We start from the raw sequence: 16,720 nt of genomic DNA on the forward strand, positions 1-16,720 counted from the left end.
CCCTTGGCACAAATTGTATATTCCTTGTCTGGAGCATCACCACGAACTGCGAATATGCGGAACAGTCAGACGTTGCATGGTAGGAGAAGATGGAAAGGCTAATGGTTTACGAGCAAGGCAATCAGAAGCCATACACGCAGACAGAGCGTAGTTCTCCATCTTAAACATGCATTCTACTGTACAAAGAAAGATTCCCAATCCAGAAACATGCATCTACATATATTACCTCAACATGAAATGTGTCTCAGGAACCTGATTCTCATACATCGTCTAGCAGACAAATAATTCCGTGTCGAGTAAGATTTAAGTCCTGCTCAACATGTTTATTGTGATTGTGAGTGAAACTGTTGTCAGCCTGTGCGCTCCAACGTTACATTATTTTCATTCTTTCTTCTCTCTTTCCTTAGAACGTAATGATTTGCACGCGTGATTACAGAACGACCAGTAGAGTTGTCCCGTTAACATGGTTCTTCAGAACTGCATTGCACTAAGTTGTACTATAACATGACAAAGGTTACCTGTGGACGGGCAACTCCGGAGAAAGATTCACCCCTGAGTGAATGGCACCGATTTGTTCCCAAGCGCCAGGCTAGGCAGCTGGATCTGGACTGGTAGATGTAGATCTGCAACCACGTAGCCCATTTTGGAAGCTCTCTAACCTCTGGGTGATTTGTAAATTCTTCAGACAGAAAAGTTCGGCGAGAGTCTGCAGAAGAGATTTCAACCATTTGTAAACTTTTTTTTTAGCACATGTTACTTCATTACAAGCGTATGCAACTAGTGACTTTGTGCTATCTCAAAGTGCTCATCTCCCGTTTAGGCGACACACAAAACTCGTACGCGCGGCTTTACCCGGCAGTAGTTGCACGAGACGATACCCTATAACAAATGAATTATATCGTCTCCCAGTATGAATGCTAAATAAAGCCATTGAATAGAATTGAGTGACTTTTCTCCAATAAGACGAAATACAAGGCTGTGTGGTGCGAAATAAGCCGTCGGAAAAAAAAGCCTGAAAAGATATGCCGGGCGATGAAGACGACACAAAGTATGACTGTATATTAATAGAAACCATGAGGTGTATTGGCTGAACCGACCAAATCATATTCATTGTGACTTGTCAAAGTTCATGTTATTAAAACTGATGGAAGTCTAATGGCCATAGAAGGCTGATTCCTTAACCACAGATCGTGTTATAATTATGATTGTGGTTGATATTGGGCTTCACGGCTATATCGTGTCAAGAAAGCCTCCCGGTTATGATTCGGACTTCGGAACTTCTAATGGTGATATTACGCCGCAATCCTCGGGTAAGACATGACTGCCGCTAACGTTACCAATATGGCGGATTATTAGATGTGCCGAAGTAATGTTCATAACACACCCCGACTCTACATATTTTTTTGGCATTTCACAAATCAGCCATAAAGACGAGATGGTGATGGGAATGCAGTTCGATGAGTCTATCCCGACCAAAAATGAAGCAAGTAACTTTGAAACATTTATTTTAAAAAAACACGACGTTCTTTTCAAGGCTCCATCCAAGCTCTTGTAACGCAGAAGAAACATTTGCTTCCATAGCTGGGGGTCCACAAACTAGCGCCAGCGTATCCTCGAGATCTGCATCAGTGGGTGTAGAAGGTGCTGAAGGGAGGTGCTGTTGGAGACACTCTAATCCAACATACCCTCGTCCCATCTTCCAGTCTGCATTCAGTTTCTTGGAACTCAGAACATGCCACATGTGGAAATTTCCCTTCATGACATGCCAGAGCTGATCGAGCTCTTCGCGAATGAGGATGTCTTCTTCCTCTCGATTGGCATAGACGAGCCATACCTCGACGCGGTTGACCTGTTCAGACGACGCGCAAGCCGAGTACTCGTCTGCAATGGCCTTTAATGTGGTCCACATTGGAGTAATACCACTGCCACCGGCAATCATCGCAAGCTTCTTGACATTGCGGATAGAATTATTCGGCTTCCATTGCACCCGATTATCACCGATGTATGTAAAATGGCCGATGGGACCCTTCAATTCCACCGTGAACTCACTGGTGTTTGTGTTTACTACCATATTTTCGAGTAGCATGGTCATTTGTCCTCCTGCAAAAGGACTCTTTTGCGATAACTCGTTTGATGGAAAGTACACTTTGATGAGAAGATCGATAAAGCCACGCTGGGTACTGCCGCTATATGGAGTATATGCTCGCTGCACAATCTCTGTTTTACCAGTTGTTTTGTCGAACTTCTTTATCCGAAGATACACGTGCTGTCCCACTGGCAGACCGAGTGGTTGGTCTTCATGAGGCAGGGCGAAACGAAAGATTCGCGAGTCATGAGAGACCTCTCTCTTTTGTACTAGAAGAACATTCTTCCACACCTTGGGTTCCAAAAATGGCTTGGATGGATCATCTTGAGGCTGAGGGCTTGCTGCCATTGCAGATCTCGATGATTCTGAAGGTTGTTCCAGCTTACCAATGTGGTAATCCCTCAACATTTTCTTCGCATCCATGGAGTGAATGGCCATGAAGTCTTCTGTAGCATCCTCACCAGCTGCTAAACGAATGGACTGTTCTCCGCCAGGGTGAGCCGAGAGAAAACCAGTGCCATCATATACGTGGCCTTCAACAACAAACCAAGGCGATGGACCTTCGCCGTCGGCGTGCTCCGCGAGCTCGGCCGCAGTAACAAGCACTGACACTTTGTCTGGGTTTATCATGACGCTCTTGGCTTCTTCGTCCGCCTGGGGTCCCTGCGCCTTACTCGAGTCTTCGGCGATGGCGCTGGAAGTTGGGCTGTTTTCTCCCAGACGAGGGAACTTTGGGTTCATCCCAGCTTCCTTCATACGCTGCATCCAACCTCCACTTGCGTTGCCAGGCACGGTAGGATGTTCAAATCGAAGAGTCTGGCCGTTGTTCTCCCCATGGACAGCGACTCGAAACCACCACGAATTCATCATAGAAGTAGCATTCCAGTACATGTCCCGTGGCATGATGCTTAACGCTTCATCCATTGCTCGCACCATAATGAACCCAGCATCTCGAATTGCTAGCAGCGACTTGACGTCAATCTCAACTTTCCAGAAGCACCAGGAAAAACTCATATCTGTCGTGCTCAAATCAAGCTTGCCAAAGTAAGGATGGTGTTCAATCGGATAACTTCGGTACAGATCCTCTGGATAGGTTATGTCACAGAGTTTCCACGTGTCTCCATCGTCGAGTGTCGCCTCTACTCGAGTTATACGTCGTCCACCACCCGTGTACGCGTATCCCTCTACTGTAATTGTCTGCGTCATAGAGGCATCAGATTCCACTTGCAGTGTGTCATTGTGGGCAGGTGAGCAAACTGCCGCGTTCACGTTCAGCTCATTGATGATGTATTTAGGATCGTACCACCATTTGTCTTCATTCCTTGCTTGATCTGCTGTTACTGTGGTAGGAAGAAGCTTGTTGTCAAAGAAATGCAAGTGATGCTGACTCTCACAGTCGGAAACCTCTATTCGTTGGAGCCATTTGACCATTCGTCCACCAATTTGACCTGGGACAACCAATCTAAGAGGATAGCCGTGATCCGGAGAAAGATCCTCGCCGTTGAGGCCCCAAGATATCAGCATGCTCTTGCTACGGTCCAATGCCCAGCTGAGCCTCTGAGATGTGCCGTACTTTCCTTTCGGAAGCTCATCGGCGCCCTCAAAGATGACGTGACGAGCACGTCCGGGGACAGGCTTGTCATAAGAGGGATATGCGGAGAGAAGAGGGTTTTTCGGTTTGCAGTAGGCGAGAATATCGGCCAAGTATACACCTGTAAAGAGACCAGTGGATACACCAGCGGCACCCCAATTGAATCCTAGCCCCTTCACTACCATATTTTGCTCCTTCCGGCGGTTGCCAGCACAGACGAGCGTCACGGGCAGCGTGACAACCGGGAACTTTTCTTTCAGATCCTGAATCGAGAATTCCAATTCCTCCTCAACAAGTCCATGGATTCGGAGTTTCCAGTCTTGTGCTTGCTTCAAGCTGATTCGTGGTGTATCTCCATGACTTCGAACATAGAATAGGTTCTGGGGAGTAAGGAACCCAGCTTTGAACAATGCAGACAAGGGAGCCTCGACATTACACGGATGTTTTCCCGTCAGTCGAATCATCCGGGCATCTCGTGCAATCCAATGGTCAGGCGTTTGAGAGTCGGTGGAGAGTGGTTGGATAGGTTCGGTTTTCGGGATAGGAGGGAGTGGAATGTCGTCATTGTCTGACGTAGAAGACTGTAACGGAGCATCATGGACAATTTGAACCGACTGTAGTTTTGCTGTTAAGCGTGGACTACGTGATTGTGGTGTTGTTGGTGCCGATGATTCAGGAGATGATGGCAAGGACGAGGACCAGTCCTCTCCACTCTCAGAGCGAGAGTCTGATACCAACTGATCCGTTGCCATATTTTTTGTACTGCAATAACAAAGGGAATTTGTATGGCCTAATTAAAAATGAAAATCCTCTCAGTGATAAATAGAGTTTAACGGATCTCTCTTAAAGAGATAAATGACAGTATCAGAGTGTAAGACGGCGAGAGAATCACCATATGAATCATAAACTGGTAGCTGCAAGAGGAGGAAGCACACAGGAATTCATGATCACCTAAAAGTTGACAATGACAGCAGTATTATTTCTGGCTAAACTTTGAGAATTTACTGACTTCATCCCATTATTCTACCGTATAGTCGATATTACAATCATGCCACCTAAAACGCGAGAGTCAATAATACCATATTGCTGACACCCTTACGATTCGCATTCTCCGTGGACTATTTCGGCTAAAGCTTGAACTAAGCCCACCCTAGGGGTTTCCCATAACGCAACCCAACTTACCCTGGTGAGGCTGTGGCCAATAAGAGTCCAGCGATAACGTCCCAGCAAGTTGCTTGCTTATTTCGGTAGTTTTCCCATTCGCCTCCTGTATAACGACGGCCAGCCCAGATAAACGGATGGAGCCTTTGCCAGACAACTTGGGAGTACGGACAAGCATACCCCATACTCTTGCTAAATCGCTATCTAGATTGGGTTTCTCCGCGGAACTACTAGCGCGTCAGCTCATGCAGTTAATATGCCAAAGTGTAATGGAATCTAGCCAGACGACAAATAGATAAGTGAATATCATGATCCAGCCTAAGCAAGAGATAACAACAGAGATCTCATTAAACGCGCGCTATGTGCATCATTATCACTGCAACCCTACCTATACTATCATCAATTACGACTATTATCTCCAATCTATTGTCTATTAGTGATGATCTACTTGCTCCGGCGGGACGTTGTATCTTAGTTTATCTGACATTGGACACCTATCTAGTAGAGATAAATGATGAACTCAAACTCTTCCGAGGAGATTGACGGACAAAGCTTATAATGCTACTGTGTACGGAAGAAGGATTCTAATCTGTCATACACAACTTGTGTAACACAAGTCCTCGGAGTGCTCACGTTGCCTTTGTGTCCCCCACGACAAGGAAGTTTGCGTTGTCTCGAATGCCTCGTTGCTGGAGGAGAGGGAGATGTCATGCCCACGCTTTTCAATAAAACTATTCACCTTGCCAGAACAGTATGTTCGACTTCTGAATAGGTGTCATGCTTTCTCCAGAGATTCCCGACTTAAAACAATAAAATGAATGGAGTAGTTCGCGCCACCCAGCCGGGGTCAGAGATCCTTCCGCAACGACCAAAGAAGCGTGCTGCTGTTGTTGGGCTTGGCATGGTTGGCATTGCCTTTATTGAAAAGCTTCTCAAATACGATATCGACAGCGGCCGAGATGAGTGGGAGGTGACTGTTTTCGGCGAGGAACCTCACATCGCATATAATCGTGTTGGTCTCACACAATACTTTACGAACCGCTCTACCGAGAGTCTTTACCTCAACCCGCTACAATGGTATTCATCACATGCCGAGGGAAAACTCACATATCATACATCGGACCTTGTGGTTTCGATTGACAGCCATGCCAAATCTCTCAAAACCGCTAATGGGTTGCATTTCCAATACGACGAGTGCATCCTTGCTACCGGTTCTAATGCGGCCTTGCCACCATATATCTCACTACAACAATTCCAGAATACCAGAGGCACTTTTGTATACAGAACGATCAAGGATCTTGATGATATCATCGGGTATGCAGTAAATGCGCCCAGTGTCATTGGGCGTCGCATTCGCAAAGCAGCCGTCATTGGCGGCGGTCTCCTTGGATTGGAAGCGGCCAAGGCTCTCCTTGATCTTGAAGAAGTAGACCAAGTTGTACTGGTAGAGCGAAACCGCTGGGTACTTAGTCGTCAGCTTGATCAAGAAGGTGGAACGCTAGTACTGGAAAAAGTCAAGTCTCTTGGTGTTGAAGTTCTGCTTCAAGCTCGAGTTCGAAATCTCTTATTGAACGATGACGAGAGACTCACTGGCCTCCTTCTTGAGGGGAAGGATGGGCTGCCGGACCAAGAATGCGAAGTTGACATGGTCGTATTTGCTGTCGGGATTAAACCTCGCGATGATCTCGCCGCAAGTACTCCCATAACGGTAGCCAGCCGAGGCGGTGGTTTTATCGTCGACAATCACCTCCAGACCAACTTGTCTCACATCTATGCTATTGGAGAGTGTGCCAACTTTCTTGACGAAACATTTGGTTTAATCGCTCCTGGTATCGAGATGGCTGAGGTTCTAGCCTTCAACTTGACGGAAGGACCCTACCACAGCATGAGAGAGTTGAAAGCTCCCAACATCAGCACCAAACTCAAATTAATGGGAGTCGATGTCGCTTCCTTTGGCGATTTCTTTGCGGATCAGGGAAAGATAAGCAAACCACTACCAGGAGCAACCAGTGCTCATGCAGCTCGCAAGGCTCAAGCAATGCCCCCAACTCCAGAAGAAATAAAGAAAAAAGTCAAAGCATTGACATATCGGGACCCTTTCTCGGACGTTTACAAGAAATACATCTTCACGGCAGACGGCAAATACATCCTCGGAGGCATGATGGTTGGCGATGTAAAAGACTATGTCAAACTCGTGGGCCTGTGTAATACAGGCAAACCCATCGAAAAGCCTCCCGCCGAATTCATCATCGGTGCCGCAAAGGAGGGAGAAGAGGAAGGTGACGATCTGCCCCATGATGCTCAGGTCTGCAGCTGCCACAATGTTAGTAAAGGCGACATTGTGGAGTGCGTGAAGACTGGCGGTATTCGTTCTTTTGGAGAGATGAAATCCTCAACAAAGTGCGGAATGGGATGCGGAGGCTGTGTGCCCTTGGCTACTAGCATCTTCAACAAAGCGCTCAAGGACGCTGGTGTTGAAATCTCCAATCATCTCTGCAAGGATTTTCCCTACTCGCGACAGGAACTATACCAAATCATCAAATTCAGAAAGCTCAAAAAATTTACCGCAGTGATGAAGGCCGTCGGGAAAAAGACTGACGGCCTTGGCTGTGAAGTTTGCAAGCCGGCGGTTGGATCAATCCTTAGCTCCTTATACAACGAGAACATCATGAAACCTTCACTGCGCCAGACGCAGGATACAAATGACCGATACCTCGCCAATGTACAGCGCGATGGTACTTATTCGGTTGTTCCACGTCTCCCCGCTGGTGAGATTACACCAACAGGACTCAAGGTCATTGGAGAAGTCGCGGAAAAATTCGGATTATATACCAAGATCACAGGTGGCCAGCGCATCGACATGTTTGGTGCAAAGAAACAAGATCTCCCCCAGATTTGGGAGCTGCTCATCAATGCCGGCTTTGAGAGCGGTCATGCTTATGGCAAGGCACTTCGCACAGTCAAGTCATGTGTAGGCAATACCTGGTGCCGATTTGGAGTCGGCGATTCGGTCGGTCTTGCTGCTGAAGTCGAGAATCGCTACAAGGGCCTGCGGGCGCCCCATAAATTCAAAGGCGGTGTATCCGGCTGCGTTCGTGAATGCGCCGAAGCACAAGGCAAAGACTTTGGTCTCATCGCGACGCCAAAGGGATGGAACATCTTCGTAGGCGGTAACGGCGGCGCAAAACCTCGCCATGCTGAACTGCTAGTTGAGGACGTTACCCGACGAGAAGCGATTAAAATCCTTGATCGCTTTCTTATTTTTTACATTCAATCAGCGGACAAGCTCGAGAGGACAGCGCGCTGGATTGAAAAGTACCCCGGTGGCCTCAAGGGCCTGAAAGAGGTTATTGTTGACGACAAGCTTGGCATATGTGCCGACTTGGAAAAGGAGATGGAGATACTTGTTGGTTCATATCACTGTGAATGGACCAATGTTGTCAACAATCCAGAGCGACGCAAGGCCTTCAAACAGTTTGCCAACACAGACGAAACTCAGATCGTATCCGAGAAGATCACTGAGCGGGCACAGGAACGCCCTGTAGACTGGCCTGAGGACAGTTCACCTCTTCACTTCAGTCTGCTAGATATTGCTAAAGATGCCAAGTGGGAATGGCGATCTATCTGCAAACTTTCCAATTTGGACCGCCAGAGTGATGCGCCAACGTCAGTAGCCGTCAAATATGGCGAAGTTCAGTTGGCTGTGTGGAACATACCTGGCCGGGGTCTACGCGCATCACAAAATATGTGTCCTCATAAGAAAGCATTTGTGTTAGCGGACGGCCTAGTAGGTGAGGATGAGCAGGGCCGAGAATATGTATCCTGTCCATTACACAAGAGGAATTACTTGTTGAATCCTAATCCCGCTGAGGGAGGTGGAAGCTGCTCGGACACCAACTACTCTATTATGACCTTTGAAGCCAAGGCAGACGAGGAGAATGATGCTGTACTTCTCTATCTTCCTCCTACAGAGGCACTAGATGCAGTACTATCAACAACCAAGTGGATGCTACGGAAAGCAGGTGAAGAGCTGAGGCTCTTAGTGAAGGATTCAGATCAAGCGGTTGAGATTGTAGAGCCGCTTCCGCTCGGCAAGATGATAGATCCGCTGTCAAGCGCGGCTCTAGCAACCCCAATTAAAGTTTGTGGTGGTAGCGGCGCACTTGATTGGTAGAAATGCTGACTGACCATGAACTTGCGGTATCTCGTCTGTTCAGGGTAATTTTCTGTACTTTACTATCGTATTAATGCGGGATTCATCTCTGCTGTAATATTGGCACTTCTCGTAATCGTGAGTGAAAACGCCCATGAGAACAACATCGGCTCAATAATTGCTCCTTAATATTGTGTTTACTGTAGCTTCATTACGGTCGGGTGCAATCCAACCGATGGCTGTCAAGCTGTGTATGGGTGACTCTGAGACTAAGTAATCTTCTAGTCATACTGGCCATGAAAACTAAAATATCAGCACTACTCACCTCTTTGTTGGTTCTTGGCTCTCCTTATCTCTGTTATACGGGAAGGAACTTACTTATCAGCACAAATTTCCACTACCACTACTACGACCTAGCTCTCCTAAGCCGGCATGGATTTGTTGTTCAACCCCCTCACTAGCCTATCACCGTATGTTCTCTTATCAGTGCTACTATAACCTACCCTTCACCCCTCCCTGTGATGATCCCGGAACATTCAGGGTAAATATTGTCGGGGAGTTAGAGACTCATACCCTCGATAACGTGTTAAGCAGGTATGAGGAGGATCGGAGATTTACAACCATATAGATATGCCGTGATGGAGGTGTCTTAGCCTTTGCCCCTGGTAAAAAGGGTACTATGTTACTACCCCTAGTGAGGGCTGTACGTGTTAGAGTAGAATTTTGCATCTCCGGTTGGATTATCTCTGTATCAATAAGCGATAAGCACTCATGTGCTATTCTAGGCTCTTATCTGCCTTTAAGTTGTATCTTAGATGAGCCTCCTACGATGTATGCAATACGATATCACAGGCCTGCGTTTGCCATTATGATGCATTATATAGGATATTTAAGTCGACGATGAAATAGAATGAGAATATTGTAAATTCTGAGTAAGAGCAAATACTTTGTGTCTCTAATTCACTCTTCTACTTGGATAATAATTCAAGCTCTTCTGAAGAACTGCAATATCTCTTCTATCAAAAGCAAGGTTAGTCTCTATATTTTTCTTGAAGAGTTTCACAGTATTAATAATGCCAATGTGGCAGCATCAAGAACGAGAAAATAGATATATCAACACAAAACTCTCGCGGACCCTCAATCCCTTCAACCTATAGACTGGACCTCAAGATTCCTTCTTATCTCTTCATAATACAGAACGGAAAGGAGACATGCCACGGACTTTGGATGTGGAGGCAGATATTGCCTCCAGCACATCGCAGTCTACCATTCAAGATGACAAGAAGACATATCAAATCACCAACAACCAATCACCATCCATTACCAGTGGATCTCATCGGAGCGTATCCTTTTCGCAGCACAACGGGATCGACAACACTAGTGATTCTGTTAACGGCCGAATAACAACAGAGAAGGGCAAACAATGGAAAAGCACATCCGGCGGTGACCATAAGTTCCGGTGGTCATCACTTTGGCGAAGAGCCGAAATCAACCCTTTAAATGGAAAAAGTCTTACATTTCCTCTTTTTCGAGTATGGGACGACTCCTATTCCCAAGCGTTCTGGCTCGCTACTCTAGGATTCTTTGTGGCCTTTCTTTCTTGGTTTGCTTTTTCTCCGCTTGTTCCTGAGGCTGTGAAGACGGATCTAAACCTCACCCAAGATCAAGTTACCAACTCCAACCTGGCTTCTCTTGGTGGCACGGCCCTTGTCCGTCTCATTGCTGGCCCAGCTTGTGATAAGTTTGGTCCTCGAAAAGTACTGGCCGCCCTACTCATTCTGGGTGCAATCCCATCCGGCTTCGCGGCGTTGGTAACGAATATTCAAGGCCTAGAGGCGGTGCGATTTTTCATCTCTATCCTTGGCGGTACCTTTGTTCCAACCCAGGCGTATACAACTACCTTTTTCGATAAATCCATTGTTGGTACAGCAAACGCGTTTTCCGGTGGCTGGGGTAACCTAGGTGGTGGTGTTACTGTTGCTGTGATGATCGGACTATACCAGCGATACATTAAGGCCGGTTTAAGTTCCCACCTCTCGTGGCGTCTCTGTTTTGTTACGGTTCCCGTACCATGCCTTGTCCTTGTCGCTATCATCATTTTAATATTCGGAAAAGACCAACCGGGTGGTAAATGGTCAGCTCGCCGAAAACTCCAGACCACTGTTATGGAGGAAGGCAGAGGGAAACAAAATGGACTGAGACTTCAAGGAGCTGCCACTCAAGAACAGATAATTGTGGATTCTGGCGACGAACTTACCCCAAATTCCACCAACCCCAAACCACTGAATGCGACATCTGGAGAGCAGCCTACCCAAGTTAGTGTTGAGAGTGCACATTCTGAGCCGTTGACAATGGCAGCGCTGCTCGCCATTCTCATCGATCTCCGCGTCTGGGCGTGCGCTATGTGCTATTTACTCACTTTTGGTCTCGAGACAGCAATGGACGCGGCTCTCCCTGGCTTAATTTTTAGTTTGTTTTCCAGCGAGACATTTACCATCTCTGATGCCGCTTATGCAGCATCAACCTACGGTCTTATGAACTTGTTTGCTCGGCCGATGGGTGGAATTATATCAGACATTCTCTACGCTCGATTTGGACTGCGAGCTAAGATGTACTGGCTCCTAGGTACAGCTCTCTCACAAGGAATCGCAATGATCGGCCTAGGAGTCTACATAAACAAAAATCATGCAACTATCGGCGGCGTCATTGGTTTTATTGTGTTCATTGCAATCACTGGCTTTGCAGCCAATGGCGCCTGTTACTCAATCTACGGCCATCTGCGGCCAAAGAACATCGGTGCTGTTGCAGGCATTGTTGGTGCTGGCGGCAATATTGGCGGTCTGTTTTACACCTTAATATTCAAGTATCAACCAGGAGTTCGTCTGCCGCCATCTCAGATTCATCCTCATGGTTTCAATTCTCTAGGGAAAAAGTTTTGGATTGCAGGGCTATTCAACGCGGTGGCTGTCGTGCCACTTTTCCTTGTGCGGTTGGGCGATGCCGTATGAGGTGGTGGATTGGTGAGATGGGTATTGTGGAACAAAAGTAATGTTTTGTATGCATGTACGGAGTAGTATTTCTTAATTGGATATTGATGGGTTCATAGTCAAATGGTTAAAAGTAGTTCAAGTTTCACATTAGGCACGTTGTCCACGAACTCTTTTCGCATCTCGCGTTTCGGCTTTGGAAGGTGCTTAGACCCATATCGCTGGCCGTAGTTTAAGTTATGGAGATAGACATTGTCGCATGTAATTGACGATGTGGTGTAAAGCAAGCCATATAGCATGCTATGTTAATAAGTTGACTAAGATTATCCGTGCATTTTCTACATATAAATGCTATGGCTCTCGATTTTAAACAAATAGAAGAGCACATGGTAATTCTGTTTTCTAGGCGCAGATTCTTTCAACACTAACTGTCCAATGGCTACCGCATCTATAAGTTGCTCAATGCCCGTCTCCAAGACATCAAGAGAGGAATTATATGTTCCATTCCTTTCACCACCTCAAAATTTGAAGCAGACTGCAACGACTGCCCCCTCCTCCTCTGTTAACGACGGAGACACCCCTGCCTTGCTCCATCGATCACTAGTTACTCGCCCTCATTTGGTTGATCATGCCGATGGCAGTTACCTCTATCTCGCTGATGGCCGCTATATTCTCGATGCTTGTGGAGGAGCAGCCGTAGCTGTCATTGGTCATGGCAATGCCGAAGTAATCGCAGCTACTGCAGCTCAGATGCAACGAACAAGCTATATCCACACAGGCGCGTATACAACAACGGCAGCTGAAGATTTGGCCGAATTTATTCTCGAATGCGGCACTTCTGTCAGCGGCAGCGACAGCTACTTTGATCACGGCTTGACTAGGGCCTTTTTTGTAGGCAGCGGCAGTGAAGCAAACGAATCAGCTATGAAGATCGCGCGGCAGTACTTCTTTGAAAGAGGCGAACTACAGCGACAGCATTACGTCTCGCGCCGACAGGCATACCATGGGAACACATTTGGTTCCATGTCCGTCTCATCAGTTCTAGGACGCCGAGTACCTTATGAAGACGTTCTTCTGCCGAATGTAACATTTGTCAATCCCGCATTTGAGTATCACTATCGCCACAACAATGAGACAGAAGAAGAATATGCAGAGAGATTAATCCATGAGCTGGAGGCCCATTTCTTGGAGATTGGACCTGAGAAGATTATCTCTTTCATGTGAGTCTGCCTTTTAAAAATCTCCATCAATCTGTCATGTCTAACGATATTCACAACTTCAGAGTTGAGCCGGTAGTCGGTGCAACATCTGGCTGTGTCACAGCCCCCAAGAGTTACTTCAGTGGTGTTCGTTCACTTTGCGACAAGTATGGTATCTTGCTACATTTTGATGAGGTCATGTGTGGTGTAGGCCGTACAGGATCATATTTTGCCTTTGAACAGGAAGATGGTGGCGTCTTGCCTGACATCGTTACCATCGGCAAAGGATTGGGTGGTGGATACGTGCCTCTTGCGGCCATGCTAGTTAATGACAGAATTGTCAACACTCTACGTCAAGGTACATCCGTGTTCAATCATGGGCACACGTTCCAGGCGCATCCGACGGCATGTTCAGCAGCACTTGCTGTACAGAAAATTATCCGAAGGGAGGGGCTGGTATCCAGATGCGCTGACTTGGGCACCAGATTTGGACAGCGTCTGCGTACTGAGTTCGGGTGCTGCAAGTACATAGGTGATGTCCGTGGCCGCGGCCTGTTCTGGGCGCTTGAGTTTGTCCAAGATAAGGACACAAAAACTCCGTTTGAGCCATCAGTTGGATTTGGGGCCCAGATCCATCAATTGGCATTCGATTTGGGTATGGCGGTATATCCCTGTGTGGGAACAGTGGATGGTGTTGTTGGAGATCATATTCTTCTTGCTCCCCCGTTCAATATCTCGGACGATGAGCTCGATATCATTATCTCGACACTTCGGCGCGCTTATCATGAGGTTGAGTTGCACTATGACAATGCAATGAGAGGAAAAGTGGCAGTTTAACGGCCTAGCTTAAGACTAGGAGGGGTACATTAAGGCGGGAGTATATCATCAACTTATAATAGAGTTGTAACCATAGCAGTCTCTATACATGGCCGATTGAATAACGCAGCTGAATGACCAATATCACAACATTGACGCTGAATCCGCAGCGTAATCCCACGGAGCATGTTCTGGTGCAAAAGAGACGCCTATTTGATCCTCCCATAAAGGCCAGATGGCATTCCACTCGTTGCCATTACCATCATAGTATAACATTGTGTCAAGCTGCGGCTGTATCTGCTGCTGAAACTGTGTCGAGTTTCGAACGCTCATCACTTCAGAAATAGAATGGCTCCCGGCAAGAGTCGCATGCCCTTCGTTGACAGTATTAGACCTAGGGGTCGCTGGTAAATCTCTCGGGTGATCTTGAGGCTCCATATGAGTATCAGTTTCCACCTCTGAGGGGAAGCTGGATGCACTGTGGTTTATGATCGCCTCTAATGCTAAAAAGTCTGTGCGAGTTTTGCCAATAAATTTGGCCTGGTCACGACCGGCCCGTTCGAATAGACGCTGGATGGTCTCTATGGCCGTCCACCAACGAGCTCCTATTGCCCACTGTGTACGAAATCGGTCAAGATACGCTCTGTCGGCGTTGAAGTCTGCCGCAGCTGTCGTACTTCGACCCAGGTTCATTCGGGGGAAGTACAAGACGTATGCATTCATAGTTGCGGCTGAGAAGGCACAAAAGCCTGAGAAGGGTGTGAAAAAGGGCGTCGCTGCAGCATCTAACCGGCGAAGGATATCGGTTATGTGTGCGGAAGATGCGAACAGCTCATATGATCTTTCTTCCCACCATCCCGAAGGTGCCTCCTGCGCCAAAAGGGGCGGATCTACCGGCCCTGAAGGTTGGGACGTGGGCGTCGGAAGAAAAGGGATGTATTCACGTCCCAGAAACAATCGGCTAGCTTGCATCATTAGAAGGTCTGACAGACAGAATGCAGAGAAAAGACATTACCAGAGATGATATATCAGATTGAGATACGCGAAAGAATGTGCCTGTCCAAGACTTGCATGAACTTCTAACGCTGTATCTGGAAATCGGATACTACTTTCATGCCTGCCCCGCCACTCCTGCAATTCATCGTATAGAGAAAGCCAGATGGAGCCAAGCTCCCACGGGCATACTATTTGCTGGCGAGTAGACGGTCGTCGACGGCCACCACCGGCTATCCAATGCAGGATCTTGGACCAAACATCATACCCTTGAACAATCAGGGTATACACTCTGTCCAAGTCATGATACTTGGCATGATCAATAATTTTGCCTTGCTCAACGTTTGGGTAGATACGAGATGTCGTTTGGCCGAATGCAAAGTCTCGCTGTCCAATAGGCCAGTGTACATCCACTGAATGAAGGGGAAGAGCCAGTGGCTGAGGTTTCCCACAGAAGACGAGCCTGTCCATGACAAAGCAAGCCCAAAATGTGCGGTTCAGAATTTCACTCTGCAGTTCCGTGATGTCGCGTTGCTTTGGAAGGGCACTGAGTAGCTGGGCGGATCTTATAGCCATTCCTGTAACACGTCTAAGCATTAAAGATAAAATCGGTTTCTTCCACAGTTATGCAGAAGAAAGGAGAGAGCAACAGTTGTGTAAAACTTACCACTATCTGCCCATGCCTTATATGTCTTACCACATCCCCACTCATACATGGCTATGACCAAGAGTGTCTGCACTGTGAAGACGTCCGGATGGTCGGCGACCGATAAGCTTGACCTTGCGGATGAGATATAGTCCTCTGTGGATTCTTCATCCTCGCACCATTGGGCACAGAGACCCAAAAGAGCGAGGCACAAACCCTTTAGCTTAGCTACATGACTGTCAGACTCTTGTTGATCCACGTTGTCAACTGTATGGTCATCTAGGTGTTTTAAATCCTGTAAGAAACTGGGAAGATGCAGAAAGTTTAGCTCTGGAAATTGTATCACAAATACGTTTGCCGCTTTGGCAACGCCGTGTACAAAATCCTTTTGTTGGCCATTCGGTCTTCCTTTATGGCCTATTTCCGTGTGGAGATTTGAAGAAGGACTTCTTGTCCTCTCTATTTGAGGGCCAGGTGTAGCGTGATGTTCGGCCGAGCTACGTTCAGGTATACCGGTAGAAGGCTTGTGACTACCGGCGGTTTCATTCCTACTAGTTAGATACTTTTATTTCTCTTTTACGGTTAGAATGGATGCGCTACATACGCGGCTGGTAATTTCTTCCGCTTGATGATGGGACGTGTAAGCGTGCAAGTATGGATAACTCTTGCCGAGCCCTCCTTAATGCAGCTTTGGCACGGCGGGGAGCCGTTATGGACACATTTGATCTTAGCCTTTCTTTGTAATGGTCAGTTTAACATTTTTGAAACACTGTATGATCTGAATTGTTGAGGCAGCGCTTAGAAGGCAAAGACATTGAATCCGAGAAGCGTATCCGAAACGGTATACTAACCTACACCGGGCACATGCAATTGTTGTGCGAACCATGTCTGCTTCACGCAGCCTGGAGCTGGGGCATTCATCAGATCCGGAAAATAGTTTGCTTCTCCCGTAATAATTTTGCAGCCGATTGTTTTGCTTGAGTCACAAGGTGAGGGGATTACACTCGAGGATTGAAGGAAGACAAGTCGGGACTTCGGCTTTCGCATTTGATTGTAAAACAAGAAACACGAGATAAGCATTTAGACTG

General features: G+C 47.1%; 5 protein-coding genes across 5 annotated transcripts; 3 read left to right on the top strand and 2 right to left on the bottom strand.

Annotated features, from left to right (window-relative positions):
- Nucleotides 1-1,507: 1,507 nt before the first annotated feature.
- On the bottom strand, nucleotides 1,508-4,429 carry T069G_04381 (oxidoreductase molybdopterin binding domain-containing protein; the record flags this gene model as incomplete). Its single annotated transcript, XM_056171591.1, has 4 exons — nucleotides 1,508-3,283; nucleotides 3,356-3,426; nucleotides 3,475-3,721; nucleotides 3,797-4,429. 4 exons carry the CDS (start codon nucleotides 4,427-4,429, stop codon nucleotides 1,508-1,510), a joined length of 2,727 nt encoding a protein of 908 aa, XP_056032483.1.
- Nucleotides 4,430-5,652: 1,223 nt separating this feature from the next.
- T069G_04382 (pyridine nucleotide-disulfide oxidoreductase domain-containing protein) lies at nucleotides 5,653-9,012 on the top strand (the record flags this gene model as incomplete). Its single annotated transcript, XM_056171592.1, has 1 exon — nucleotides 5,653-9,012. The coding sequence occupies one exon, from the start codon at nucleotides 5,653-5,655 to the stop codon at nucleotides 9,010-9,012; it is 3,360 nt and encodes a 1,119-aa protein (XP_056032484.1).
- A 1,190-nt stretch (nucleotides 9,013-10,202) lies between these two features.
- On the top strand, nucleotides 10,203-11,999 carry T069G_04383 (major facilitator superfamily domain-containing protein; the record flags this gene model as incomplete). The annotated part of the gene is made up of 2 exons (XM_056171593.1): nucleotides 10,203-11,871; nucleotides 11,917-11,999. 2 exons carry the CDS (start codon nucleotides 10,203-10,205, stop codon nucleotides 11,997-11,999), a joined length of 1,752 nt encoding a protein of 583 aa, XP_056032485.1.
- Nucleotides 12,000-12,440: 441 nt separating this feature from the next.
- T069G_04384 (aminotransferase class-III domain-containing protein) lies at nucleotides 12,441-14,014 on the top strand (the record flags this gene model as incomplete). Its single annotated transcript, XM_056171594.1, has 3 exons — nucleotides 12,441-13,198; nucleotides 13,261-13,472; nucleotides 13,536-14,014. The coding sequence occupies 3 exons, from the start codon at nucleotides 12,441-12,443 to the stop codon at nucleotides 14,012-14,014; spliced, it is 1,449 nt and encodes a 482-aa protein (XP_056032486.1).
- A 123-nt stretch (nucleotides 14,015-14,137) lies between these two features.
- On the bottom strand, nucleotides 14,138-15,702 carry T069G_04385 (fungal specific transcription factor domain-containing protein; the record flags this gene model as incomplete). Its single annotated transcript, XM_056171595.1, has 3 exons — nucleotides 14,138-14,954; nucleotides 15,009-15,564; nucleotides 15,654-15,702. 3 exons carry the CDS (start codon nucleotides 15,700-15,702, stop codon nucleotides 14,138-14,140), a joined length of 1,422 nt encoding a protein of 473 aa, XP_056032487.1.
- Between the last annotated feature and the right edge of the window lie 1,018 nt (nucleotides 15,703-16,720).

This window comes from Trichoderma breve, chromosome 2, assembly GCF_028502605.1.
Source record: "Trichoderma breve strain T069 chromosome 2, whole genome shotgun sequence".
Taxonomy (NCBI): domain Eukaryota; kingdom Fungi; phylum Ascomycota; class Sordariomycetes; order Hypocreales; family Hypocreaceae; genus Trichoderma; species Trichoderma breve.